The sequence below is a fragment of the Oncorhynchus keta genome, chromosome 4 (assembly GCF_023373465.1).
Source record: "Oncorhynchus keta strain PuntledgeMale-10-30-2019 chromosome 4, Oket_V2, whole genome shotgun sequence".
Lineage (NCBI taxonomy): Eukaryota > Metazoa > Chordata > Actinopteri > Salmoniformes > Salmonidae > Oncorhynchus > Oncorhynchus keta.
The window spans coordinates 31,694,185-31,721,864 of record NC_068424.1 but is presented as its reverse complement, the minus strand read 5'-3'; the positions used below and the strand labels follow the sequence as shown (position 1 = coordinate 31,721,864).

Below are 27,680 nucleotides of genomic sequence, written 5' to 3'. Positions count from 1 at the left end.
TGTCGGGGGCCGGAACATAATTACAAATAATTTGTAGACTGCAAATTGACCGAAAAAAGTCAAAAAATATATGTTCGACTAAAACATAATAATGTGTATTTCTATTATGCATGGCAATACTTGGGAACTGATTTCTTAAACAAAGATCACTTGGAGCAGATGTCCTGGTGTTTTTCCCAGTCTTTTATTTCAAACAATGAACAAATATATAGTTATAAATTTTTTGCTCAGAAAACTTGGGGCCAAATCAAACCACCCGCAGCGCGGACTGACAGTTGGGGAACCCTGGTATAGGGGATAGGGTGCCATTTGGGACAAAGCCTGAGAGAGTAGGCGGTGACTGACTGGTAGTTGTGGGAGATGGAAAACCCACATTCTCTCATTGGCTAAAATAAGAATGTGAACAAGTGGACGTGCCCTGTGGCATTCTAAGTTCATTACATTCACAAAAAAGGTTCAAAACTATAAAAAATGAAACAAATAAAAATAACCATGGTTTTCAAACCACTCAGCTTCCATTCCCTCCCAACATAACCTGCCCGGAAACAGTGCCTCACCCCTGGAAGAGACTCTGGTAATCAATATGACCTACTGTATAAATCATGAAAGGCATTTTTCTACTATCCCCTTAAACTCAGTTCACATATCGACTCAATATCCCAAATGCTCCTACCTATCTCTCTGATTTGGTCCTACCGTACAGACCTACACGTACGCTACGGTCACAAGACGCAGGCCTCCTAATTGTCCCTAGAATTTCGAAGCAAACAGCTGGAGGCAGGGCTTTCTCCTATAGAGCTCCATTTTTATGGAGCGGTCTGCCTACCCATGTAAGAGACGCAAACTCGGTCTCAACCTTTAAGTCTTTACTGAAGACTCATCCCTTCAGTGGGTCATATGATTGAGTGTAGTCTGGCCCAGGAGTGGGAAGGTGAACGGAAAGGCTCTGGAGCAACGAACCGCAATTGCTGTTATAATCTCCACCCGGCACAGCCAGAAGAGGACTGGCCACCCCACATAGCCTGGTTCCTCTCTAGGTTTCTTCCTAGGTTTTGGCCTTTCTAGCCACCGTGCTTCTACACCTGCATTGCTTGCTGTTTGGGGTTTTAGGCTGGGTTTCTGTACAGCAATTTGAGATATCAGCTGATGTACGAAGGGCTATATAAATACATTTGATTTGATTTGATGTAGGGACCATATCCATAAAGCGTCTCAGAGTATGAGTGATGATCTAGGATCAGGTCCCCAGTCTGTGTAATCTCATTCACTATGTTCTAAAAGGCTAAATTGATCCTAGATCAGACTCAGAGACGATTTGTGAATACGGGCACTGAGCAAACATCAAATCGATCCTATTCAACCACCCAAACAGGCCCAAAGAGCTCGAAGGCTGTGTTTACACAGGCAGCCTAATTCTGATCTTTTTCCACTAATTGGTCTTTTAATAAATCATATCAGCACTTTTGCAAATAATTAGGTCAACAATCTGAATTGAGCTGCCTATGTAAACGCAGCCTAATTGATCAATTGCACATTCCTTTGTGGAACAATATAATAAATCATAATGAACAAACTACAGTATGACTGTATTTCTTACAGTATGTTCACTTCTTCCATTGTTAATCTGTAAAATCCCATTAAATGAGAGTGGACGTTTTTGTAAAGTCAACAAGAACACTGGTGTAACACTAATGGGCTAGAATAAGCCACGATTAGATTATTAAAGAGCTTTCTCCAATCTGTAGCACTTCTTCCTAGGGGGTTTTCTCTTGCCAACAATCCTATTAGACAAATGAAATGCTCCAAGATTACACTCAGTGTAATCAATTTGAATTCCTAGGAGAAAAAAACCCACAAACACTTTCAATTGTCCAATTCTCTGAATTCCTAGGACAAAAAAACAACATATAACTTTTGATCAGTCAAATACTTGAAGGGCTGAATAAAAACAATAGTGAAATGTAGGGATGCAGCGATATTACATTTTTGGCCGATACCCGATATTTAAACATTTTAGCAGCCTTTTAAGCATTCTAGCACAGTCAAATGGTTGAAACACACACACACACACACACACACACAGACACACACACTGACCAAAATGTTATATTGTTGGCATTTACGCATGTCCCCATTACCAGTAAAACATAATCAAAACCTATTTCTTTCTCTTACTTGTTCAGTTGTTTCATTCTCAACCAGGATTTCATCAGACATGTCAAGCAGTGAAGTTTCAGCTGCCTGCCCGTGGCCTCTCTTACTCGGTGCGCACTGACACTGTGTCCGTTTCATCTTGTCCATCTGTGTCTAACATTTGAAATAAACCCTGTTTCTTATCTGCATCGACGTAGCGGCCCATGTACCTAGCATCAAGCATAGTGGCGACACAGTAAAGAGGCTCAGAGAGAATGCCACCGAATCACTTGTTCACAGGCAGGGCCCACCTACACTCAATCATAAAGTACTTTTCCAAGTTAACCCGACAGTCTGTGTCGGCATTTCTTTTGAGCAGGAGTTTCAATACCATGACAGAGGGTATCACGTCTGCTGCAGACTCAGTTGATGAGCTTATTTCTCAAGTCAGTTGTTCGAATGGAGCTAGGAGTGTGTTCATGTTTACAAGTTTCAAACATGTTCTCAAATGCCATTGAAATGGCAGCAGCGGTATGAGAGTGACTGTATAATGTCAATGAGCGACTTCATTTGACACTCATTATAAAAGAATAAGAATCCATAAAAATATTTTCTTTTTTTAACAATACACACTTAAAATAGTTAATGAATGCAAGTAAAAAGGCAGGGTTTCTTCCTCTAGCCATTACACCAACTCCAATATGCTGCGTGTGTGTATAGATTCCATTTAGTTTCCATTTAGTTTTTGAGCATGCAATACGGCTTTCCTCAGTACGAAATCCTTGTCGACCCACTGTGCTGTCAGGCTCTGCATGCTCATGAGTCTGACATCGCTGGTCCAAATGTCAGTCGTGAAGCTAATAGCAGTGACGCCCATAGCAAGTGGTGTGTGTTTAAACGATACTGTGTAACTCCGGTAGAGTAACATCTGAAAAATAGTGTGATAGTGTGTACCGGGGCTCGAGGTGCTCGACCAGTCGGCGAAAGCCAACATCATCCACGGCAGAGAACGGTTGATTGTCAAGGGAAATGAAATGGATTTCGCCTTTGAGTTGCCTCGCTGAAATGTTCTTTACTGCTCGACCTGTTGACTGCTCGATCCACACAGCAGACATTGTGGGCTAGGTTAGGAATGCTGTGGTGCACGTGTAGCTCTATGTTTCTTGTGGCGTCATTACATCATCTACCTACATTGTATATGTGTGCATGTCAGCTTTGACATCGCCGTTAAGCTAGACATCGGGCATTTTTAGCTAATATCGGCCGATTCCGATATACTTACCGATATATCGTGCATCCCTAGTGAAATGGTCAAATCTGTTGAGGATGTTTTACGTACAAGTACAGTGACTACTACACACTTCCCAGTAGGCATGGCCGGTATACGGTATATACCGTACACCGGGGTATTTTGAAAAAAACCCAGGATGTTTTTTCAGTACTCTCAAATACCGTCAAAACTATTTGTCATTTTTCAATACATTTTAAATATTTGTAGCTACGTAAAGTTATTACCTGCCGTCAACTTGTGCAATATCTTAGGAGATAAGTTCTATATCTATCAGTGAGTGTCTGTCGTGTGGCGCACCTGAGGTGATGAAGTAACACTTGTGTGCATATGTTTGCCAACATATATCTTACAATGGCTTTCTGCCAGAAGTCATAGAGGTCTGGTTGAGTTTTCTGTACGGCTGCCATTCCCCCCCCCCCCTGTGCTTCCTACTAGCGTTATTTTCTCCATTCTTCTTTTCATCTGCTCCATGTACACATGTTGCTCTTCCTTCAGAAAGCATGCAGTACAACTTTGTTCATTTACTCCATACATTCTTCCTGCACAATTTCTCTCATTCACTTTCGCTTGTAAATGTCCACACTCCCAGAAAATAGTAGCTACTAGCTATGCTTACATAACTTTATGAGCTGGATTTGCCTGTCTTTGCAATTAGCTTGTTTGTTTTTCGCTCGTTAGCATTTAGCTTACAGCGTCTATGTGATTTCGCTATTTGTGCGTTTGTGCTCATTTTGTTAGCATTCTGGTAATATACGCCCAATGGGCTTTTCTTGGGTTTTTAGAACCCCCTTATGTGCTATGCCGGTGAAACCGAAAAAGCTATGATTGTTTCTCTGAGTAAAGCAATGTAATGCTGCACCCAAAGAGCATATGCTCATTATCCTCTGACTGGAGTACAGTGAGTCCTAATGAACCACCCCCCCGGGGCAGAGCAGAGCAGCATCTGAGAGGGGTTACCTTAGTTACATGGGCACTGCCCTGGCGCCCCAGGACTGATTAGCTCTAATTACAGAAATATAGAGGCGGAAGTGTGTGAGAAAGAGAGGAGGGAGGGAGGGAGGGAGGGAGGGAGAAGGTTAAGAGATAGGAAGAGCGATATGGAAAATGGAGAGAGAGACCCAGCTGCTCACTGCACTGCACTGCACTAAAGAGCTGTGCTGAGCATAAGCGCTAAATAAACCTGGTAACAAATAGCACACATACATGTGCCAACCCTCCTCTCCTCATCTGTCAAATCTTACAAAATACTAGGAGGGGGGAGTTTATGATTTCACGTTACATTTACATTCCACGTAACATTTTCCTAATCACTTCTGTTTATTGATGCACTGTGCATTCAGCAAGTGCTGTCTAATCAAATCTGTATTCCCTTCATTAGGCCTAGTGAAAAAGATCTTTGTCTGTATCTCTACTTCGAGTTACCTCTTGTACAAACACATGGAAGGGGAGGAGAGCCACACAGAGAGCCACACAGAGAGCCCACCTCTGTGAGAACATTTGAACTCATACACTCACAGTGAGGTACGCCAGACACACTATGAGAAAATCACGTGTATTCTCCTGAATGTGTCGTCTACCCAGAAACAAGGTTGGGTCCAATTCTCCTCAATGCTTTTCAATGGAATTGGAATGTCAGTGTACTTCCCGGATTTACTGAATTGAAATACGCAATTGAGCCCAACCAGAAAAGCCATGCAGAGTTCAATACCTACGTTCATTATGAAAATCAGAAAGGAAAGCTTACCCTCAAAACCAGATGTTTGCTTCTTGGAGGCTTTGGTTCTATTGCAGGCTTGTCCAGCATCCCAAGGGGAATCAGAATCATGAGCACAGATAAGAGAGTGCCCCAATACTTTGTGAATAGAGACTAGGCTACCACCACAAGAACAGATTAGCACATACTAGCCCAGACAACAGACAGCTATGCAAATCACTGCACCAGTGTAGAAGTGTCTATGTGCTAAAGTGAACACTGAGCCACTTTACGCTTACTGAACACATTGGCTGTCCCACATGGACGCCTATGAAAAACTCTTCGGCCGGGTAAATTAGCTAGGACTGCTGTCCCGATATAGTCAGGCACAGACAGGCACGCCAACAAACGTGCCTGTGGTCCTTCTGTGGCTCAGTTGGTAGAGCATGGCGCTTGTAACGCCAGGGTAGTGGGTTCGATTCCCGGGACCACCCATACGTAGAATGTATGCACACATGACTGTAAGTCGCTTTGGATAAAAGCGTCAGCTAAATGGCATATATTATTATTATTATATTAAACGTAAGCCGCACGTACGCATGCATGCCAGACACGCATGCACATGTACACACACACTGCAATGGAGGGAATTGACAGATGGACAGAAATACAGACGGGCAGGCAGACAGACGGGTGATTCCACGCCATCATAAGCATAAAATATTTTTGGTTCCTCAGATTGTTTGGGCAATTCTCACATAGAAACTTAATTGGGAGGAAGGATGTTCGACATGCTTTTGACATTTGTATAACAAATAATACAAATAAAAAATCATGATGAAAGTGGCTATTTGTTTTGAGGCATGAGGCATGTATAGGTCGGAAACGTTTTGACCTATACATACCTCATGTAAGACCCTATGATCTGTAAACCGTACATGATACAGACAACATCTTCGCAGTGGTACTTAAGTGCAAATACTTTAAAGTACTACTTAAGTCGTTTTTTGGGATATCTGTACTTAACTATTTGTATTTTTGACAAATTTTACTTCACCACATTCCTAAAGAAAATGTACTTTTTACTCCATACATTCTTCCCTGGTTATCCCTACTGCCTCTGATCTGGCGGGCTCACTAAACACACATGCTTCATTTGTAAATGATGTCTGAATGTTGGTGTGTGTCTAGCTGTAAATAAATTAAAAATTAAAAAGTATTTGGTGCCATCTGGTTGGCCTCCATTAAGGAATTTGAAATGATTTATACTTTTACTTTTGATACTTAAGTATATTTTAGCAATTACAAATAAGGACTATGTGTAGATTCTGAAAGAAATGTTTTCACGTTCATTTATTCACGATGAAACATATTAAAATGAACATCTCAAAAGTACCCATTTTGATTTAGCTTATTTGAAGACATATTCTTTGGAATAATATACTTTACAAGTACATCACATGTCCAAGATGGGCTCTCTGCTACTTTTGAAGTTATTATACATTTGATGAACACCACCAACACAGGGAATGGGAAATTAGATTGAAAGCGAACGTCCTCCGCTAGTAATTTGCTGAATGTAAAGGAGGGCTGTGATTGGTTAATGACCTAATAATGTCCGTTTCTATTTATAAAATAGGTAATTTATCCAAAAGTTCCAGTCTAAATATAAGCACAATCAAAAAGGGTACTTTCTCGAATAAATGAATGTGAATTGTTTTCATTCAGAATCTAAACATAGTCCTTCCGCACTGCAACGAGTTTAATGGCACCGCGATGCTGTCCGTACCATGTACGGTTCACAGATCATAGGGTGTTACAAAAGGAATGTGTCGTCTAAAAAGGACCTAATATGGCTACTTAGGTCATGATTTTCTCCAAAATCATTTGTGATACAAATGTAAAAAGCATATCAAACATCCCAATTAACTTTCTATGTGAGATTTGGCTAGAACAATTTGAGATACAAAAAATATGTTACGCTTACACTGCCATGGAATCGCCCACAGGCAGGCAGGCAGGCAGCCAGGCGGGCGGGCATGCAGGTAGGCAGGCAGGTAGGCAGACAGGCAGGCAGGCAGGCAGGCAGGCGGACTGACAGACAGACAGACAGACAGACAGACAGACAGACAGACAGACAGACAGACAGACAGACAGACAGACAGACTCCTATCCCCCTAGTGGTTTGAGGGCAGGGTACCATGGCACTGTCCTCATTAATTAGCTGGATGAGTGGAAGGAATGTCTCTGTTATGCTGCTATGACGTGAAATTCACAGGCAGTAGACACACAAATACACACACAAACACACACCCATGCACACACACACACACGCACGCACACAAATAAGAGTCTTTAAAAGTCCGTTTTAAGGGTACCATAGGCAAAGTGTCTGAGCATCAACCAACTCTGAAATAGAGGACACAGAATATGATACAGGGCAGTCATATGATGTGTCAAACTCTAGCCTCTGTAGAAGAGCAACAACCCACGAGTGCAATGGCTCCATGTCTATTTGATCTCCTTCTCACTTTGTAATGATTGCTTCGCGGAATGGAGGTTTAAAGCGTCTTGCACCAATCCAGGATTGACCGAGAAAGAAACTATCGCCATCCTTCTTCTTGGCGGACAAACGCTGGTTGTCAGTATTTTGTTTCTGATACATTTTGCATAAAACAATGACAACTATAATAGAGGCCTATATGAACATTTGTGGAAACACCAAGTCCACTGGTGATGTTACGGAAATAGCCTACAGATCTTTCAGCCAAAGAGAGGTCTCATTCATACATGGGTCTAATTTATAAGGCACCAAACCGGAGGAATATGGACTAAAACAGGAAGGGACTACATGGATTTGTCCAATAAGAAATGCACATTTCTGTCTTCTGTTGCAAAACATTTTAAAATGTTTTCCATTGCATGCCCTAATGAATACAACCCAGTTGTAGGATGAGAGACACTCCAGCATGAGGAAGAACTATAGCTATAGTAACTGCCTGTCATCTGAGTCTGTCTTCTTCATATAGAAGTTACAGAGTTCACATACATGTTCTAGCCACATAGACACACCTGCATACACCCAGGCCAAACTACACAAAAGCTAGGTACTGAAACAAACACATGAAACAAAGAAGTCTGCAGCCTACAAAGTAAACAGGACAAAAGACAAAACTATGACTTCTCTAAGCCAGAAATAAACCATCTCACTAAACACAAAGACAGGGGTCCACCATTCTGAATAGCTGTTGATATTTTACCTTTGGCTTCTTCAACATGCTCGCCGTCCCAGACTGCCCGAGACACCTGTGTCGCTACCTCTCTGCTCCAACGCGACAGCGATGAATTATGGAAATCCCATGGATTTGTTCAGAGTACCATGACCCAGGGGTACAAGCAGCTGACGCCTTATATAAAAAATTACCCAACCTATTTACCCTCAGTCAAAATGGAATTAAACGCTAAAAAAAAGTTAAGCTCTACTGACAAGTCGCTCTCCATTAAACCGATCGACCAATCCCAAAACTAAGGATGCTCTGCTGTCTGGCCAGTTAGCTTCCATAGCCAGGAAAGGAAAGGAGATTGTTGTCAGCCCCGGCAAGGTCTGTTCTCAGGAAAGTCTTCAACTGGAAATTACACGCTTGTTGTTGACTGAGCCCATCTGAGGATCTCTGGGGCAGATACACACACACACACACACACACACACACACACACACACACACACACACACACACACACACACACACACACACACACACACACACACACACACACACACACACACACACACACACACACCACGGGACCGGTGCCTCTGTGCAGTGTGCGTGAGCATACCCATACACACAAACACACACAAACACACACATGGAGCTAGGCAGCCGTGATAGACATCATCGGTGTCATGGTTCGCTCCAGGGTTTTTCTTCAGCTCCCTGGGAATTAGGCTTTAATTTGATAGTGTGACATCTGTCGCCTGGGCTGGACCTCAGGCTGACAGGCCGGCCTGTGCTCCCTTACTGCACACACACACACACACACACGTCTCGCATCTCTTACAGACACATCTCTCACAGTCTTTACACACACATCTCTCACAGTCTTCACACACACATCTTACACTCTCACCACACGCACACATCTCACTCCTTCATCACACAGATGTATCCCATCTAGGGCTCGGCGGTATACCATATTTTACGATATACCGGTGTTGTTGCACGGTCCGGTTTGGGTTTTACTTGACCTTCTATAGCGGTATTTGAATATTTGGTTTGTTAAACGTGTTAAGCCTTGCGTTCCGTCCATCTGTATAGTATACACCCGCTACTTGAGTCATCCCTCTCTGCTCTCTCTCTCAACTAGCCCCGCCGCGTCACTCAAGGAGCGCATTTGTGGTTCCGCGATCACGAGACACGTTGCGTTCAGTCTGCATGGTCAACGCAGGACATGCAACCATGTTGAAGACAACGATGACCTTTCCACTTCTTAATGCTTCTGAATAATATCAATCCACAAAGTGGTATATAGTCACACTATTAGTTTGTGGTACTTACATCTGCAAACAGCTAGTTTGTCTTTCCTTAGCAAGTTCTAGCTAAATCGTGCTAGACGCTAATCGACAGACCGACACTACCATCTGGAGCCCTATCCATGGCCCCGCCTGGCCTCCCTGGCCCTCGTTAGTGCTATTGATGTGGCTGGCCATCAGTGTTGGGTACCATCACATCACAGCATCTGTATTGTAACTATTATTCCGATTGCATCACATAGAGATCCTTTAACTCACCATTTCATTGTGTACTGCATCAGGTCTGTCCATGAAGGTCAGGGTAACCGGTCCGAAATAACTTTTGTCATGAGGTAATAACGCAGTCTAGCGTTAGTAAGGGTTTGCTGGTCAGGTCAGTCAGTGAAAGGGTGCAGCCATAATTGATGGCTTGTTCATTTGCTGTTGTTTTATCTGTGAATGCTCACCTGGAGTATCTGGCTCGATGGCGGATTTGATGATGATTCAACTATTGAAGATTGTACCTGATTCTATTGTAGATTTGTCCAGGTTGACTACTGTCGTCTATGGCCTAGGGATTCCACTGCCAACTTGATCAGACTCCACCCAATACTAGATTCAAATGTTACAGCACTGTTCCATATCATTCAGGTGCAGCACGAGGATAGAATGCAGAAAGCAGCATTTACACACCATATAGGTTTCCTCCCTCTGGAGGAAAACACACCAATGTTTATGCAAACACTCACAATATGTTTCAGAGGGGAAAAGCACAGCAGGTAAGATTTACGTCATGAATCGTGTTCTGGAGGCAGCTCTGCAAGAGTGGTCACGAGCTGGCACAGCCACAAAGTCATAAAATCTGAACCTAATCCTAACTTAAACCTAACACTAACCTTAACCGCACTGCTAACCCTAATAACCTAACTACACTGCTCGCTTCGGGGTGCGTGAGCGTTGCAAAATAAATCTGAGGAATCTATATTATTCAATTATTGCACCCACACTGCTCGCGTGTGTCAACGAGCATCTGCGTTGCCAAGGGCTAAAATAGAAGTCCTTTCTATTTCTGACGCAGATCGCGCTGGAAGTCCTGCCTCTCCCATCTCCTCATTTATAGAAACAGGTACCTAACCTTAAATTAACACCAAAAAGCACATTTTTGTTTTCATAAAATTTTACAATATAGCCAATTTTGACTTTGCAGCTGGCACGTCTAACGGTATTTGCTCAGTTCTGCCACCAGATCGAGCCTCTTCTCAATAAATGTCAACCTGCGAAAAGCACACACAAGAGTGTGAACTAACATAATGATGTACCACAAAACAAGACTGCATGTCTTAAAGCATAAATCAGATGCTATACAGCTGGTCTAGCCTCAGGTTCCCTACATCTAACCTCTCCATATCATTTCACCCAGTTACAATTAATTGAGGTAATAATTATTTACATAATTGAAAAGATGAATGAGTGAGATTGAAGTTTTTGAGTTGAGATGGTGGTAGAAAGAAGCATTGAGAGAGAGAAGAGAGAGAGAGAGAGAGAGAGAGAGAGAGAGAGAGAGATCGAGAGAGAAAAGAGAGAGTGAACTAACATAATGGTTTTGCTCAGATGAAATCAGCTAGATGGGGAGGGGCTTAGTCTGGTGCTATACAGCTGGTCATCTCTGTTCTCCTCAGACTCTTCACCTATTTCTCTCTCCCAGTGTCTGTCTGTCTGTCTGTCTGTCTGTCTGTCTGTCTGTCTGTTATTTACTAATCTGTCTGATGAATGTCTGTCTGTCCGTCTGTCTGTCTGTCTGTCTCTCTCTCTCCTCTCTCTCTCCTCTCTGTATGGTGGTAGAAAGAAGCATTGAGAGAGAGAGAGAGAGAGAGAGAGAGAGAGAGAGAGAGAGAGAGAGAGAGAGAGAGAGAGAGAGAGAGAGAGAGAGAGACAGACAGACAGACAGACAGACAGACAGACAGACAGACAGACAGACAGACAGACAGACAGACACTGGGAGAGAGAAATAGGTGAAGAGTCTGAGGAGAACAGAGATGCTCGTGGGTAACTGGGCACCAGACTAAGCCCCTCCCCATCTAGCTGATTTCATCTGAGCAAAACCACTCTCTCTCTCTCTCTCTTTCTCTCTCTCTAATCTCCCCTGATCCATCTGCACTGGCCCAGAGTCAGAAATGAAACACACTCCCCCACACACAAACATAATAGGCCTGACATACATAGTTTTGTAAATGCACATTCAGATAACAATTGTACAAACCTACAAATACCGTGCAAGCACACATGCATACTCTGAGGACAATCACTACAGTGAATGGGCACCATTCAATAACAAGCATAGGAATTAGAGGTCGACCGATTATGATTTTTCAACGCCGATATCGATACCGATTATTGGAGGACCAAAAAAAGCCAATGCCAATTAATCGGACAATTTTTTAAATGTATTTGTAATAATGACAATTACAACAATACTGAATGAACACTTATTTTAACTTAATATAATACTTCAATAAAATCAATTTAGCCTCAAATAAATAATAAAACATGTTCAATTTGGTTTAAATAACGCAAAAACAAAGTGTTGGAGAAGAAAGTAAAAGTGTAATATGTGCACTTTTAAGAAAGTTAATGTTTAAGTTCCTTGCTCAGAACATGAGACCATATGAAAGCTGGTGGTTCCTTTTAACATATTCTCTTCAATATTCTTCAATATAGTCTTCAATATTCCCAGGTAAGAAGTTTTAGGTTGTAGTTATTATAGGAATTATAGGACTATTTCTCGCTATATGATTTGTATTTCATATACCTTTGACTATTGGATGTTCTTATAGGCACTTTCGTATTGCCAGTGTAACAGTATAGCTTCCGTCCCTCTCCTCGCTCCAACCTGGGCTCGAACCAGGAACACATCGACAACAGCCACCCTCGAAGCAGCTTTACCCATGCAGAGCAAGGGGAACAACTACTCCAAGTCTCAGAGCGAGTGACGTTTGAAACGCTATTAGCGCGCACCTAACTAGCTAGCCATTTCACATCAGTTACACCAGCCTCATCTCGGGAGTTGATAGGCTTGAAGTCATAAACAGCGCAATGCTTGAAGCACAGCGAAGAGCTGCTGGCAAAACGTACAACAGTGCTGTTTGAATGAATGTTTACGCGCCTACTGGTAAATCATCCCCCGTTTGGCAAAGTTGGCTGTCTTTGTAAGGAAGAAATAGTCTTCACACAGTTCGCAACGAGCCAGGCGGCCCAAACTGCTGCATATACCCTGACTCTGTTGCAAGAGAAGTGACACATTTTCCCTAATTAAAATAAATTAATGTTAGCAGGCAATATTAACTAAATATGCAGGTTTAAAAATATATACTTGTGTATTAATTTTAAGAAAGGCATGGATGTTTATGGTTAGGTAGACTTTGGAACAAACTGCAGTCCTTTTTCGCGAATGCGCACCGCATCGATTATATAAAACGCAGGACACGCTAGATAAACTAGTAATATCATCAACCATGTGTAGTTAACTAGTATTATGATTGAGTGATTGATGTTTTTTAAAAGACAAGTTTAATGCTAGCTATCAACTTACCTTGGCTTCTTACTGCATTCGCGTAACAGGCAAGCTCCTCGTGGAGTGCAATGTAAGGCAGGTGTTTAGAGCGTTGGACTAGTTAACCGTAAGGTTGCAAGATTGAATCCCCGAGCTGACAAGGTAAAAGTCTGTCGTTCTGCCCCTGAACAAGGCAATTAACCCACCGTTCCTAGGCTGTCATTGAAAATAAGAATGTGTTCTTAACTGACTTGCCTAGTTAAATAAAGGTGTAAAAAATATATATACCGATTTCCGATTGTTATGAAAACTTGAAATCGGCCCTAATTAATCGGCCATTCCGATTAATCGGTCGACCGCTAATAGGTATACGCATACGCCCAATACCTTCCCATTGTCCTTCCTGCAGACATGAACATTTTAAAATGACTTAAAGTCTACCTCAAAGCAATAATACCTGTTGTCTACCGCTTACCGAAAATACATAAAAAACCTGTGCTTCCAGAATGGCATTTCAATCACATGACTGGATTATTTATCATGGGGCTCATGGTAAACTTTCTGAGTCCCTCCCGGTTATACTCATCAGCTAATGGAGACAATGCTTTCCCCAGACAAACACACATGCATCTCCAATGTCACTGACTTTCAAGTTGACATGACATTATTTATTTTTTGACAACAAACATTGCTGTCATGAAAAGACAAAGTAATGGACTGATTGATTGTTATCTGGGCTTGGGCATGGCCAGATCTCATAAAGTGGGCATGTAGTAGTTATATAATTCCTAAATCGCTAAAGCCTCCCCTGAAATAGCCATCGGATGGCTCAGGAGAAAACTAAAACCACGGCTATCTATCCCAGGTTGCACTCCAGTCCTGCCACTATCAACTACCCCCAGGGTACCGGTGCGAATCTCCATTTTTTTTTTTTTTTTTTCAAATCAACTCCTTCAGATTAAGTCAAATCCGAAGATTACAGAAATGCTTGACAAATCCCCAAAACAAATGTTATTGTTGTTTGTCACTTTGTCATAACCCCAATCAGGGCTAGAAGATTGAAATAATGCCTATGTCAACTGCAGAATGCTTTTTTGTTCATTAGTACTCCATGCTTAGATAACAGCTGGCGACGAACGAACTGGACTAACATACAAACAATGTCATTTCAGCGACGGCGCTTTTTCAATTAGGTTAGGAAAATAAAAGCATAGAACTTCCTGTTCTGGAAGTGAATCATCTATACATGAATCATCGGCTTTCTGACGGTGTTAGAACACCTTTAAACATGATAGACTTCTGCCTTGGTGGAGGGAACGGCTCAACAAACATTAAACTCGCAAATGCCGCTATAAGAATGAACACTGAATGAGCAACACTTTCCTGACAATCAATTCCGTCACAATTTACAATGAAATACTTTTGAAATATCCATGTGTTCCTATTGATATGATTCAATGTGATATCTGACAGAGCAAATGTAGAACAAGTGATTGTTCATGGGTTTGAAGAGCGCCTAGAGCGCCAAGTCAAAGCACAGAGGTAAGTAATGGGTAGGGTATCTTGCACCTCCATCCCCTTCCGCCCTCCCTTGAAAAGCGCCCTACATACCAGAGCACCGCCTGCACATACCCCACTTACCCAGGAGACATTTTTATTCTTGGGTGGTTTGAGCATGGCAACAGGAGCAGCCTGGCAGCATGGATGGAGAGAGGAGCCCCTCCTTAGCGGCTCTTATCCCCACAGTAGGAGCAAGTTCGGCGGGCAGGTGAGAGCGGGACAGGGGGTAAGGGCAAAGGGGCCGCGGTGGAGCTCAGCCATGGGTCTTCTGCCCTCCGAACTGTCAAATTAAAATCCTCCTCGGCTCTAGACGACTCCAACATCTGTCAGGAGTGGCGGACACATCCGACCGCAGCACTGCAGACACACCCACAGGAAAAGAGGAAGAAGAAAGGCAAGTAGAAAACAAGGCGTCAACACCTTTCCGGTTCTCCAAGCAGCGCAATCGTCGCCATTGTCAAGACCTGAGAAAGTTGAGTGAATTCCCTCCAAACGTTGTATCCACTTCTTCCTCTTCCCGGTAGTCCAGAGTAACCTCCTGGACTGATTATGTATTCATGGCTGGCGATGAATATGCAACGCCCCAACCGGCAGGTTTATAACCCGCCCTCCTGCTGTACCGTAGCAAGTGTCCAATCGCTGAGCAGGTCCTTGCCGGTGGCTCCCACGGGTGGGCTTATGGAAGCATTAGGAGGAAAACACTGATTCTGCTGGTAACAGAGGGCGGAGTTATGAAGTTATCCTCAGACAGGCAGATCAGAGATCAGCATCACTCCCAGAGGGTGAGGGGTGAGAGAGTCAAGAGAGCATCCGCTGGAATACCTGACCTGGTAACTCGCTATGGAAATCTAGGTTTTTTCTCTCTCTCTCTCTCTCTCTCTCTCTCTCTCTCTCTCTCTCTCTCTCTCTCTCTCTCTCTCTCTTCACCCTACCTTGTGTTGCTGATGCTCCTCGATCTCACATCTCTTTCTCTCCCACGTCAAACTCGTTTTCTCTCTCCCCCTTCCTCCATCCTTCTCTCCCCCCTCTCTCTAGGGTACTGTATGTGTTCTCGCCTGGCTGGCACCTGTTGCCAGGGCGCCCAAGCAGAGATAGGTACTCTGACAAGCCAATGGGGTGAGGGTAAACTAACTAGGAATGAGGTTTTATTCTGTTTTCTCTTATCATTCCCAACCCTTCAGCCTTTTCCTTTACTATCCTCTATCCACACAATTACACCCAGTCTCCCACTATCTGACCACGATCTCAACTTCTCTCCATTTTTTACTCACTCTTACCCCTCTAACTCAATCTCGCCCGCCTCTCTCACTTTCACTCCTTCTCTTACTCAATAAACTTCTAGACCTACATAATCATGAACAAACAATTAACAGGTTCAGGTTCAGAATTAATGGTAGCCTTTACGTAACATTTTATGTAGCCCTAATACAATTCTAACGTCTGTCACTCGAATTAACTGTGCTCAAGTATCCATATGGGCTAATGACCGTCTCCTGGTGCGCGGAGGAGAGGGAAGAGAAGGAGAAGAGGGAGTCTTCTGCATCCCCACTCTTAATTGGATGCTAAGAAGCATCTGTTCCCTTTTTTACGAGACGCCTGACTTAGTGTGGATGCACAGGCGGTCTGAGGTGCCCGTTATTAAATTGGCATGGGCCGTGCCTGGCGCTCCCTAAGTGCGTAATGGTATCTTGATGATGGGCCATTTCTCTGTGTGTTTTATAGAGATGGGCTATATAGGTCATCGACGCACAAGCCAGAGGGGGTGTCATATACAGTGGAGGAGTCAGTGTAGATGGCATGAAATGGAATTCAACTGAGTGGATTTAATTCAGCTCTGAAATTGGAATTGGGATCTGAATACTGTATGTGCTTTGCACTGTTCCGGTACTGACTTGATTGAACAAATGTGAGTATCAAGGTGGAGCAATGGAACAGTGGAGCCTCCATGATCTTCCAGGCATTTGATCAACACATAAGTGCACTCTCATAAATAAAGGTGCTATCTAGAACCTAAAAGGGTTACTCTGAGAAATCTTTGATGAACCCTTTTTTGGTTCCATGTAGAACTCTTTCCACAGAGGGATCTGTGGAACCTCAAAAAGTTCTACCTGGAACCAAAAAGGGTGCTACTGTACTTGGAACCAGATGAGGTTCTCCTATGTGGACAGGCGAAGAACCCTTTTGGAACCCTTTCTTTTTTCTAAGAGCGTATACACCTCTATTTTGTCTGAAGATAGTCATCACACATGAACTTCCTATAGCCGACTGTATTCAGATATGACACAGAGGTTCTTCATTCGCACCCAATACTAAAGGGGAATGAGTATTTATTGTAGATATTTATCTTGGGTGATGAAAAGAACTGCATATGAATCATATGTTACCAACCAACAAGCATGACATGGATGCAGGATTGCAACATTCCGGTAATTTGTCCAAAATCAGGTTTTTCAGAAATCATGGTTAGAGGATTCTGGATTTCCTTTTTTATTCCGTCTTGATTCCGGGAATGTTCCAATCAGGATTTGTGGAATACCTGGGTTTTTTCTTTTTTAAGTTATGGGAATTTTGCAACCCTACTGCAGAACGACTGAAAATGTTGTGTATACACACAAATATAAATGACGACAAGCACTTGTGACTATATTCTTCATTTTTTTCCTAAGGAGAATCCATTTAAGGATGAGTTGCTAATGATATAAGAAAGAGAGGAAAGCTGTATTTTGATAGGAGCCTGACCAGACACCACCAGTATGCTGTCACACAAGTGAAGATCTTAAGCATCAATCGACAGTAGTGAAGGACGAGCCGAAGGAGACTGGTGCCACTTCACCATCTCCACTATTTCCAGGATAGGCCCTCCTCTCTTCCGCCAAAACAGGGGGAGGGGAGGGGGGCTATCCTGAATTTCTCAAATGAGAAAAGAATATACCTTTTTTCCCAAAACATTTTTTGCTGCCGTGTGCACTAATGTATACAACCCAGCCCGGTGAGTGTTTTTAAACAGCAGTACCTAACTCCCTACAGATCTGTCTCTGATCACACCCACCATTGGGTCTCATTGAGATCAGTGTTTCCAGACCAGTGAGTTACGATACACACACAAGGCCTCCGCAGACGTATATCACAGTTTCCACTACTCCGAGGGCGAGATGACAGATTATGTAAAAAGCCTGTAAAATCCTGCGTGAAACTGAGATATTCCTGGGCCGTCTTCTTCTGTGGTCAATTAGCCATCCCATTTTTCCGGACGTTTCCCTACCACTCTTGGGAAAAGTGGAGGAACGTACATCCATTGCCAAGGAAACCCAGCTCCATACAAAGTGTCTGCTCTGGCCCGACGTTCCGGCTCTGGGCTCTCATCCCAACGCGTGGAAAACTGGGAATTCCAGGTCACACATTCGCCAGGGGAGATTATCTCACCACTAGCAGCTCAACTTTATGTTTCAGGGAAAAATAAAGTATTCCATGAAATGCTCTGACGCTTGTCTCGTGTCTCACTCTTTATTTGGTTCACTTTCATCACATACCCAGCCAATGTGACATACTTTGAAGAAAATGACTGCATCGTTTTAGTATAACCTCTTAAAAAGTGAAGAAACACTGGATTTCTTCCAGGAGTGGACAGTGAGTAGATAGATTCTATACTGACATGGACACACATAGAGTAGTGCATTGAATAGCAATACATCATGATCAAACAGCTTGCGAACCGCTGACCTTGCATACTCCTAAAAGGCACAAGCACACACACACCAAACCACCTACAGTACTGAACACCTCACACTTCCTGCAAAGACAGTAAGGGGTGGTGTCCCAGACACATATTGAGCCTAGCCCTGGACAAATACGAACTTTCAATGGAGAATGCTTTTTAGTTCAGGACTAGGCTTCATCCGTGTCCCGGGAAACTGCCCCTATGGAGTTGTGTCTACTCTGTTGCTGCTACGCTCACTGTGTTGCTAAACTCGTGCAACACGCTACAAATCACAGGAGGTTGGGAGCACCTTAATTGGTGGAGGACGAGCTTGTGGTAACGGCTGGAGCGGACGAATGGTATCATTCCATTCACTCCGTTACAGATGTTATTGTGAGCCGTCCTCCCCTCAGCAGCCTCTGCTGCTACAAATGCACTACTCTCCGGTCCTGTTGCGTAAGGGGAACCAGGAAAAGCAAACAAAATAAAGGGAGTTTGACCGGGCCTGCTGTCTTCAATTAGCCCTGTTTCCGTGCAGAGTGTCTAAGACCGCCCTGGCCCTTCCGTCTGCAACTTGTCAGTGTCAGACAAGAGTCCCATCTAGGCAAGGTCTCCCTTTTCGTGCTCCAAATTCCAACGCAAGCGTAATTGCGTTCCGCCCCATTTCGGACGTAAAACGGCGGTTTGGGCCTCCATATTGGAAACATGTGAGAGGAGTGACATAGAAAGAGCGGTGTGTCACGGAAGGAAGCAGTCTCGGAAGTTCAAAAGGCTGCTAGAATCACTTGAACATGCTCGGGCTCTTACCACACCATATACTGTAGTCTACAGTAGTAAAATAGCCATATATACACAAAAATACAAATCCATACATGCTTTATTCATGTCACTCTTCCACAAAGAACGTCTTTCTGCATTTTCAAAAGCATCCCACACACAGAGAGCTCTTGGTCCCTGCTCAGAGTGTCCAGCATGTCGTGTCGTGAGTAGAACAACAGCCATCTCTCCAGCTGCACAGGGGCAGTAAAGCCTAACCCCTGCAGCCTGCAGCCCTGCACTAATCCACTCATCATTCAGATTAAAAATCCGCTCTTTTGTAAGTGTTAATCCAGACCACGGCAACATGAGTGTGCGTCCCGGGCAGACGTGGCCAAAGTGACTTCAAATCAAATCCAATTGTGTTTGTCGAAAGGCGCCGAATACAACAGGCGTAGGTCGACGTTACAGTGAAATGCTTACCTACAAGCCCTTAACCAACAGTGCAGTTTTAAGAAAAATAAGTGTTAAGAAAGTCTTTACTAAAATAAACTACGGTAAAAAAAAAAAAAACATTTAATAAAAATAAAGAAGAACATTTTTAAAATAACATATAATTAAGGAGCAACAATAAAATAACAGTAGCGAGGCTATATACAGGGGTTACCGGTTCAGAGTCAATGTGCGAGGGCACAGGTTAGTTGAGGTAATTGAGGTAATATGTACATGTACTGTAGGTAGAGGCAAAGTGACAATGCATGGATATAAACAGGTCTGGGTAGACATTTGAAGAGCTGTTCAGGAGTCTTATGGCTTGGGGGTAGAAGCTGTTAGGAAGCCTTTTGGACCTAGACTTGGCGCTCCGGTACCGCTTGCCGTGCTGTAGCAGAGAGAACAGTCTATGACTAGGGTGGCTGGAGTCTTTGGCAATGTTTAGGGCTTTCCTCTGACACCGCCTGGTATCGAGGTCCTAGACTTAAACAGAAACCACTGTGGAAGAGCGGTAAAATTAGGATTTTTTGTTGTTGTCGTCGTCGCAGAGGATAATTTACAACAACTATGTCAGCTAAAAGACTTAAGTAGTCTGACATAGTAGCAGCTATAACAGCTGTACTGGCAGCATAATGCATGTGTTGTATGCTGATTGGACTAGTGTCATTTATCCATAGAAATGTATGTACAACCTCTATGGCTTCATCCCACATTATACCTATACTAAGTAGTGACTAAATGATTCTAAATAGGGAATAGGGTGTCATTTGGGACAAAGACTATGTATCTCAGGGTTTTTTCGGGCTGCTTATGTCCAAACCGTGTTGTTATGATTTCTGTTGTCTTTTGTTTTTTTGCATTATTGTTTTCCTTTGTTTTTCTCTTTTTTTTCCTCTTTTGTCCATTTTGTTGGTTGTTGGTGAATTGGGGTGGGGGGGGGCTTGGGGGATGGAATTATTTTATTTTCCTTGGGGGACAGAGTGTGCGGGTGGGTGGGGGTTCTCGGATGGTTGAGGGGCAGCTCTTGGGGCTGATGGGTCGCTGGTTCGGTTTTGACCCTGTGGGAGATCTGTCGACGTGCCCTTGAGCGGGGCGTTGGCCCTGGTTGCATCTGTGGGTCCCTCTGGATGGGAGTCTGTCAGACGTCTAATGTGATGTAGATGTTGAGCGGCTTCACTGCAAGTTTGATGTTTGAGCCATTCAGATAGCATAAGCCATGGCACAATATTTAGAATACCAGGAAATGACGCCAAACAAAAATTTAAACTCAACAATGTTACAAGCATTTCGCTACACCCGCAATAACATCTGCTAAATAGGCGTATGGTATGTAACCAATAAAATGTGATTAGATTTGGTCAAAGATTTGACTGACTTACAGTTCATATAAGGAAATCAACCAATTGAACTAAATAAATTAGGCCCTAATTTATGGATGTCACATGACTAGGAATACAGATATCTTTAAAACGAAGATAGGGGTGTAGATAAAAAAAAACAGTCAGTATCTGGTTTGACCACCATTTGCATCATGCAGCGCGTCACATCTCCTTCGCATAGAGTTGATCCGGCTGTTGATTGTGGCCTGTGGAATGTTGTCCCACATCAATCCAGAGCATCCCAAACATGCTCAGTGGGTGACATGTCTGGCGGGTATGCAGAACATGGAAGAACTTGGACATTTGCAGCTTCCAGGAATTGTGTACAGATCCTTGCGACATGGGGCCGTGAACTATCATGCTAAAATATGAGGTGATGGTGGCGGATAAATGTCACGACAGTGGGCCTCTGGAACTCGTCACGGTTTCTATGTGCATTCAAATTGCCATCGATAAAATGCAGTCGTGTTCGTTGTCAGTAGCTTATGTCTGTCCACACCATAACCACACCGGCACCATGGGGCACGCTGTTCACAACGTTGACATCAGCAAACCACTCGCCCACACGACACCATACATGCTGCCTCCTATGTGCCAGGTACAGTTGAAATCGGAATTCATCTGAGAAGAGCACACTTCTCCAGCGTGCCAGTGGCCATCGAAGGTGTGCACTTTCCAACTAAAGTTGGTTATGACGCTAAACTGCAGTCAGGTCAAGACCTTGGTGAGGACGACGAGCATGCAGATGAGCTTCCCTGAGACGGTTTCTGACAGTTTGTGCAGCAATTCTTCGGTTATGCAGACCCACAGTTTCATGAGCTGTCTGGGTGGCTGGTCTCAAGAGGATCCCACAGGTGAAGAAGCCGGATGTGGAGGTCAGGGGATGGCCTGGTTACACGTGGTCTGTGTTTGTGTGGCCAGTTGGACTTACTTCCAAATTCTCTAAAATTACATTGGAGGCAGGTTATGGTAGAGAAAAACATTAAATTATCTGGCAACAGCTCTGATGGACATTCCTGCAGTCAGCATACCAATTACACGCTCCGTCAAAACTAGAGACAGCTGTGACATTGTGTTATGTGACAAAGCTGCACATTTGAGAGAGGCCTTTTATCGTCCCCAGCACAAGGTGCACCTGTGTAATAATCATGCAGTTTAATCAGCTTCTTGATATGCCACACCTGTCAGGTGGATGGATTATCTTGGCAAAGGAGAAATGCTCATTAACAGGGGTGTAAACAAATTTGTGCCCAAATTGTTTGTATGAAAAACATGGGACTAACACTTTACATGTTGCGTTTTTATTTTTGTTCATTGTAGCTTTAAAACTGCAAATGTTCTCTTAGCCCCAAGAGAAAATCTGTAGAATTGCAGGAATTTTGCTTTCAAACTACACAATGGTATCTCCACCACATGGAAAATGAGTAGAATTGCAGGAAATTAGTTTAAAACAGCCAAATGTTGTCACTGCGGCCAACGGGAGGGCCTCTAAAATGTTCAGTCAGCGACCACTCCATTGGCCACGCCCATGGCCACGCTCTTGTCACACCCACCACCTAAGCCCCATTTTGATCCAGAAAAGAACCTGCATCTACTGTAAGCATTTAGTTATGGCTGGCTTTGATTTAGACCAGCGAAACGTCATAATGGAATGATATCAAACTACAGGCCAAATCTGAGAACATTCTGTACACATTAACAACCAAACTCTGTGGTGACATCATAATCTGGGGGTGACATCATAATTCATACAAAGGTGAACCTGATGAAAACACTACTGCACTAATGCATCATGAGTTGGTTATAGTACCATAAAATCTGCGTTGCTGGGTGCATGTGTGAAATGTGTGTGTGTGTGTGTGTGTGTGTGTGTGTGTGTGTGTGTGGCGGGTGCGTAACATCTGATCTGAAAGGAGTTACAGGGACATCTAGTGGTGACAGCAGTCCCTGTGTTATGTAGTGTGTGTGTGTGTGTGTGTGTGTGTGTGTGTGTGTGTGTGTGTGTGTGTGTGTGTGTGTGTGTGTGTGTGTGTGTGTGTGTGTGTGTGTGTGTGTGTGTGTGTGTGTGTGTGCGTGTGTGTGTAAAACAGTAGCTACTGTTTCACAGTACACTGCAGGGAGAGAGAGTGCTGAGCCAGCCAAGAGACTTCTATCTCTTCAGTCTATAACCGGGCACGAATAAACGGAACCAAATGTAAATCAAAACTGGACGTTGAACTGACGTTTGTGCCCAGTGGGATGTGCCCGGCGTCTGCAGCGCGGAGTCTGAGGACATCGCTCTATGCCACCCACTGACGACATCCTCTCCCTGTCCAATCCCCAAAATAAACATGAAATAAAAGATGCATCAGCTGCCTCCTAGTGTGGCTGGCTGGATGGGTCGAAAGCTGGCAGTCCGCTAAGAGTCGAGCGCTAAGATTTCTCGCAGCTAGACCCTGCAGTCTCAGGGAGGGTGCAGCTGGAACAGAGAAACAATTAAGCTTGCAGATAAACAGAGAGAGAGAGAGAGAGAGAGAGAGAGAGAGAGAGAGAGAGAGAGAGAGAGAGAGAGAGAGAAAGTGTGTGTGTGTGTGTGTGTGTGTGTGTGTGTGTGTGTGTGTGTGTGTGTGTGTGTGTGTGTGTGTGTGTGTGTGTGTGTGTGTGTGTGTGTGTGTGTGTGTGTGTGTGTGCACGTGTGTGCGCTTGTTGCTGTGTTCACTCTCTCAGGCATACATGCACATACTATCTGGTGTATGTGAAAATGAAGCATCCTATTTTCATTTATTATATATACACACACTCAAACATTTGCACGTGCCTGCATGCATACAGGAATGTACGCACGCACACACACACACACTGTCCATTCACACCCTTCACATACATATTTAGCAGTTAGTGTTGCGCCAGTAACCGAAAGGTCCCTGGTTCAAATACCCGAACTGACAAGGTGAAAAATCTGTCAATGTGCCCTTGAGCTAGGCACTTATCCCTCATTTGCTCTAGGGACGCCATGCTACTATGGTAGAAACAAACAAAAAAACATTTCACTGCACCTATCCGGTGTATGTGACAATAAAGCATATTTTCTACTACCTTTTTTTTAATCATTTATATTCCAGACTCAAGTCCGGAAGCTAAATTCTTGCAAATGTACTGTGTATTTAAATACCGTATTCTCGACATAGCTCATTCTATTATTTCTACTACTATACCCATTTTAGTTGCACTGTTTATTCACACCACAGATTTATTTACATACTGGATTCATGATATAGCCCACTCTAATATCTACTGCTGTACATATCATTCTGAGTATATCTTGTGTCAATTCTTCTGGGGTATATATGTATAGATTGCAGTTGGATTACTGTTACAGTGCTATTTGGGTTAATTGGATTCCTTCTGACATTTAAAACATTTCTTGATAAGATTTTCTTTTTGGGGGGGGGTATATTATTTGTGTTCTGGTTGGACATTTTACTGCGTTGTTAGGAGCTAGTAACATAAGCATTTCGCTACACCCTCGATAACATCTTTTAAACTGTGTGCGCAACCAATAAACTTTGATTTGATTTAACACACACACACACACGACTTTGAACGAGCTACAGGTATTCCTAGAAGGAATCATTAACGGAAACGCTTTCTTAGCGTATGCGGTGTTGAACACAGTACAACATTACTAAGACTAATACCTGACGCCTCTGTTTGCCCTCTCAGTGGAAGCAGCAATTACACTTTCTCCCTCTATTAAAATCTCTTCTCGGTGCTAAAATTGATAGAAATAGGCAACAGACTCACGTATGGAAGCTGTGCTCTCCGGCGATGGCCCAGCCCACAGCACGGCATGAAGGGGGATCAGGGGGGTTCAGGAACAGACGGCAGCCGCCTCACAGACACCCTGTCAGGCAGCAGCATCCACTCAGCCTCGGTCCATGGCTAAACACTTGGCCCGCGGGGGGGGGGAGGACGGGAGGAGGATGGAAGGGAGAAAGGGAACGAAGGCAGGAGACGGAGTAGAAGGAGAGAGCCGTATCCACGCCGAGCCCCCCCCCCCTCCCCCTCCACACGTGCAATCAGATCCTCACAGTCAGACCCAAGCACTATCTAATCTAACTCTCGGCAGGGCAGTTTCCACAGCAAATTTGACTCCAGTGCCGCCTCAGCCCTCCAGCCCGCCCCCATGTCCGACAGCGCAGCAGAGGCCAGGAGAGTAGAGTGCCTCTGAGTGAGGCGCAGGTCTGTTACAGCACTGCCTGTTACCCCAACCCAAATCCTTATCCTCTTCAGCACCGTGGGGCTGCTCCTCTATTTAGCTTTCAACCAAATCCACTGCAGTACTGCTGCTGTTCAGCTCCGTACGGTGGCTGTCTGCCTGATTGACCGGTTGTCTGGCTGTCTCCCTTGGTTCTGGTTCAGCTCCTCATGTGTGTGTGTGTGTGTGTACAGTCTTGTCCTGTAGAGGCGCCTGGGGGACACACGGTGCAGAGGGGTCCTGACTCAGAAGTGGAGGCGGAGCTACCACTGTCCTTCCAGTAGGGGGGCGTTGCCCTCGCCGCTTACGCCACGCCTCTTCTCTCTCTCTCTGCCTCCACCTTGGGTTCAGTCAGATGGACGGACAGGAAAGAGTCAACAGGACTCTTTCTCTGTAATCTTCCTTTTCTTTCTAAGTCTTCTGTAGAAAGTGTGTTGCTGGAAAACAGAGAACACTGCAGGGCAGTGGTCAGGCAAGGTAGGGCAGAGGCTCAGACAGAGATCTGGCTGCTGGGCTAGCTGGTGAGAACAGAGACTGTGTCTGGTTGTGTCTGGTGCAGAGAGCAGCAGCAGTAGCAGGACTCTCTCTCTCTCACTTTCCCTGTGGTCCCTGGCTCAGTCATGTCTGAGCGCTGAGTGGAACACTGGCTTCATCGCCTCTCTTTCCCCCTCTCCTCTCCTCCCCTTCCCTCTTCTCCTCCTCACCCCACCCCTTGTCTCTCCTGCTCTTTGCCTTGCCCTGCCCAGTGCACTCAGCCTAACAGATGATTGAATCCAGAACTTAATGTACTCACTGCTGTGTCTCTGCTGCAATCAAGCCTTCCATCTCTCCGCCCCTTCGCTCACCCTACCATCCCTTCCCACCACTCTCTCTCCTTGCAAGGGTGTGTAATGTCTCTCAGTCACCTCCTCTCTCAGTGTCCTGTCGTAGTCGGAGAAGGGTAGAGAGGAGAGGGGTATAACAGAAGGATAGAGGAGTGTGAGAGAGACTGGCTGTCCTATCTTTACCATTGTCTCCTCGCTGCATTGAAGAGCAGGTGCTGTTGTCTGAGTACACAGGGATGGATGATACACAGTCTGAATTTCAATTGGCCACCGGCACTATACTGGCTTAGAACATAGGCTTTACCCTCACGCTCTCTCCCTTTCTCCCTCCCGACAAAGCCAACTTTATTTCATTATTTCTCACTTCCTCGGTCTGTCTCTCCCGCTTTCCTTTTTGTTCTCACTCTCTGTCTCTGTCTCTCTCCCTATCTCTCTCTCTCTCTCTCTCTCTCTCTCTCTCTCTCCCTATCTCTCTATCTCTCTCTCTCCCTCTGTCTCTCTCTCTCTCTCCCTCTGTCTCTCTCTCTCTCTCTCTCTCTCTCTCTCCCTCTGTCTCTCTCTCTCTCTCTCTCTCTCTCTGTCTCTCTCTCTCTCTCCCTATCTCACTCTTACTGATTGGAATCCTCTCCTTTTCGGTGTCTCAAAGGCTGGTATTTATGAGTACTTTCCCTCTCCAGGGGAGAGCTGTGCTGTTTACATCATAAGCTGCATTGGGTAAGCAGCAGCATTTCTTCCAACGCTCTACAGCAGCCTCAGTGTTTTTTCCCCTCTGCCGAGGAAAGTTTGAGTCATTTCAATGGCTGTCGTCCTTATAGCACAATGTGGCTCTCCGTTTGATCCTGCTAATACAGGCTTAAAGGGGATACTTCAGGATTTTGGAATTGAAGCATTGTGTGCAGTTTAAAGGAAGTTGCTAACTAGCGCTTGCACAGTGACTGGGGGTCTATGGGTATCTGCTAGCATTGCCTTTAATGCTAGTTAGCCTTGGCTCATGAAAGTACCTCTAGCTTCCTTCATACTGGACACAGAGACATAAAAATGGTGTCCGCGAGTTCATCCGACTCTGGAGAAGTAGATAAAGGGCCTCGTTGCCAAAATCCCGACGTATCCCTTTAAGGCATTAATTGTATGCAGAGATGACATTGATACTCTGGCATCTGCTGTGCTGTGACTAAAACAGACGGCAGTGTCCCCACCCCCGCTCCACGGGGCAAGGGCAGCCGCTGACGGTGTCTCTCTCTGCTGCCCGCTGCTGCTGCTGCTATTATATGTTGCGTCCCGAACGGCACCCTATTCCCTATGTAGTGCACTACTTTTAACAGGAGCCCTATATACGGGAAAGGGGTGCCAGTAGAGACGCTCCCCTCTCCTTGTTCATGCTGCTCTCCTCTCTCTGCTCCATCTAGTACGCGCCACAGGTTCCAGAGAGCTATTTGTCACAAGGACAATCGTAACGTGACGTCTACTGTCAGATCGTCGGCTAGAGACCTGAGCACGGACAAGGGGGCAAACCCCGTACTCTCGAGGCCAGGCAAGGCCAGTTTGACCAAAGCAGA

The 27,680-nt window shown here is 44.4% G+C and overlaps 1 protein-coding gene across 7 annotated transcripts in view; it reads right to left on the bottom strand.

Moving 5' to 3' along the window:
• cacnb2a (calcium channel, voltage-dependent, beta 2a) overlaps positions 1–27,680 on the bottom strand; it is a 122,967-nt gene that overhangs the window by 79,633 nt on the left and 15,654 nt on the right. The window contains exon 1 of one of the 7 annotated variants that reach the window (XM_052505922.1): positions 24,847–25,564. The exons of 4 other annotated variants lie outside the window; for them this stretch is intronic. In XM_052505922.1, the coding sequence (XP_052361882.1) occupies positions 24,847–24,894 (48 nt within the window). In that variant the 5' untranslated portion in view covers positions 24,895–25,564. Of the gene's footprint in view, positions 1–14,820; positions 15,973–24,846; positions 25,565–27,680 lie in introns of those variants that run through there. 2 more of the 7 variants (XM_052505920.1, XM_052505927.1) reach the window with 2 other exon arrangements.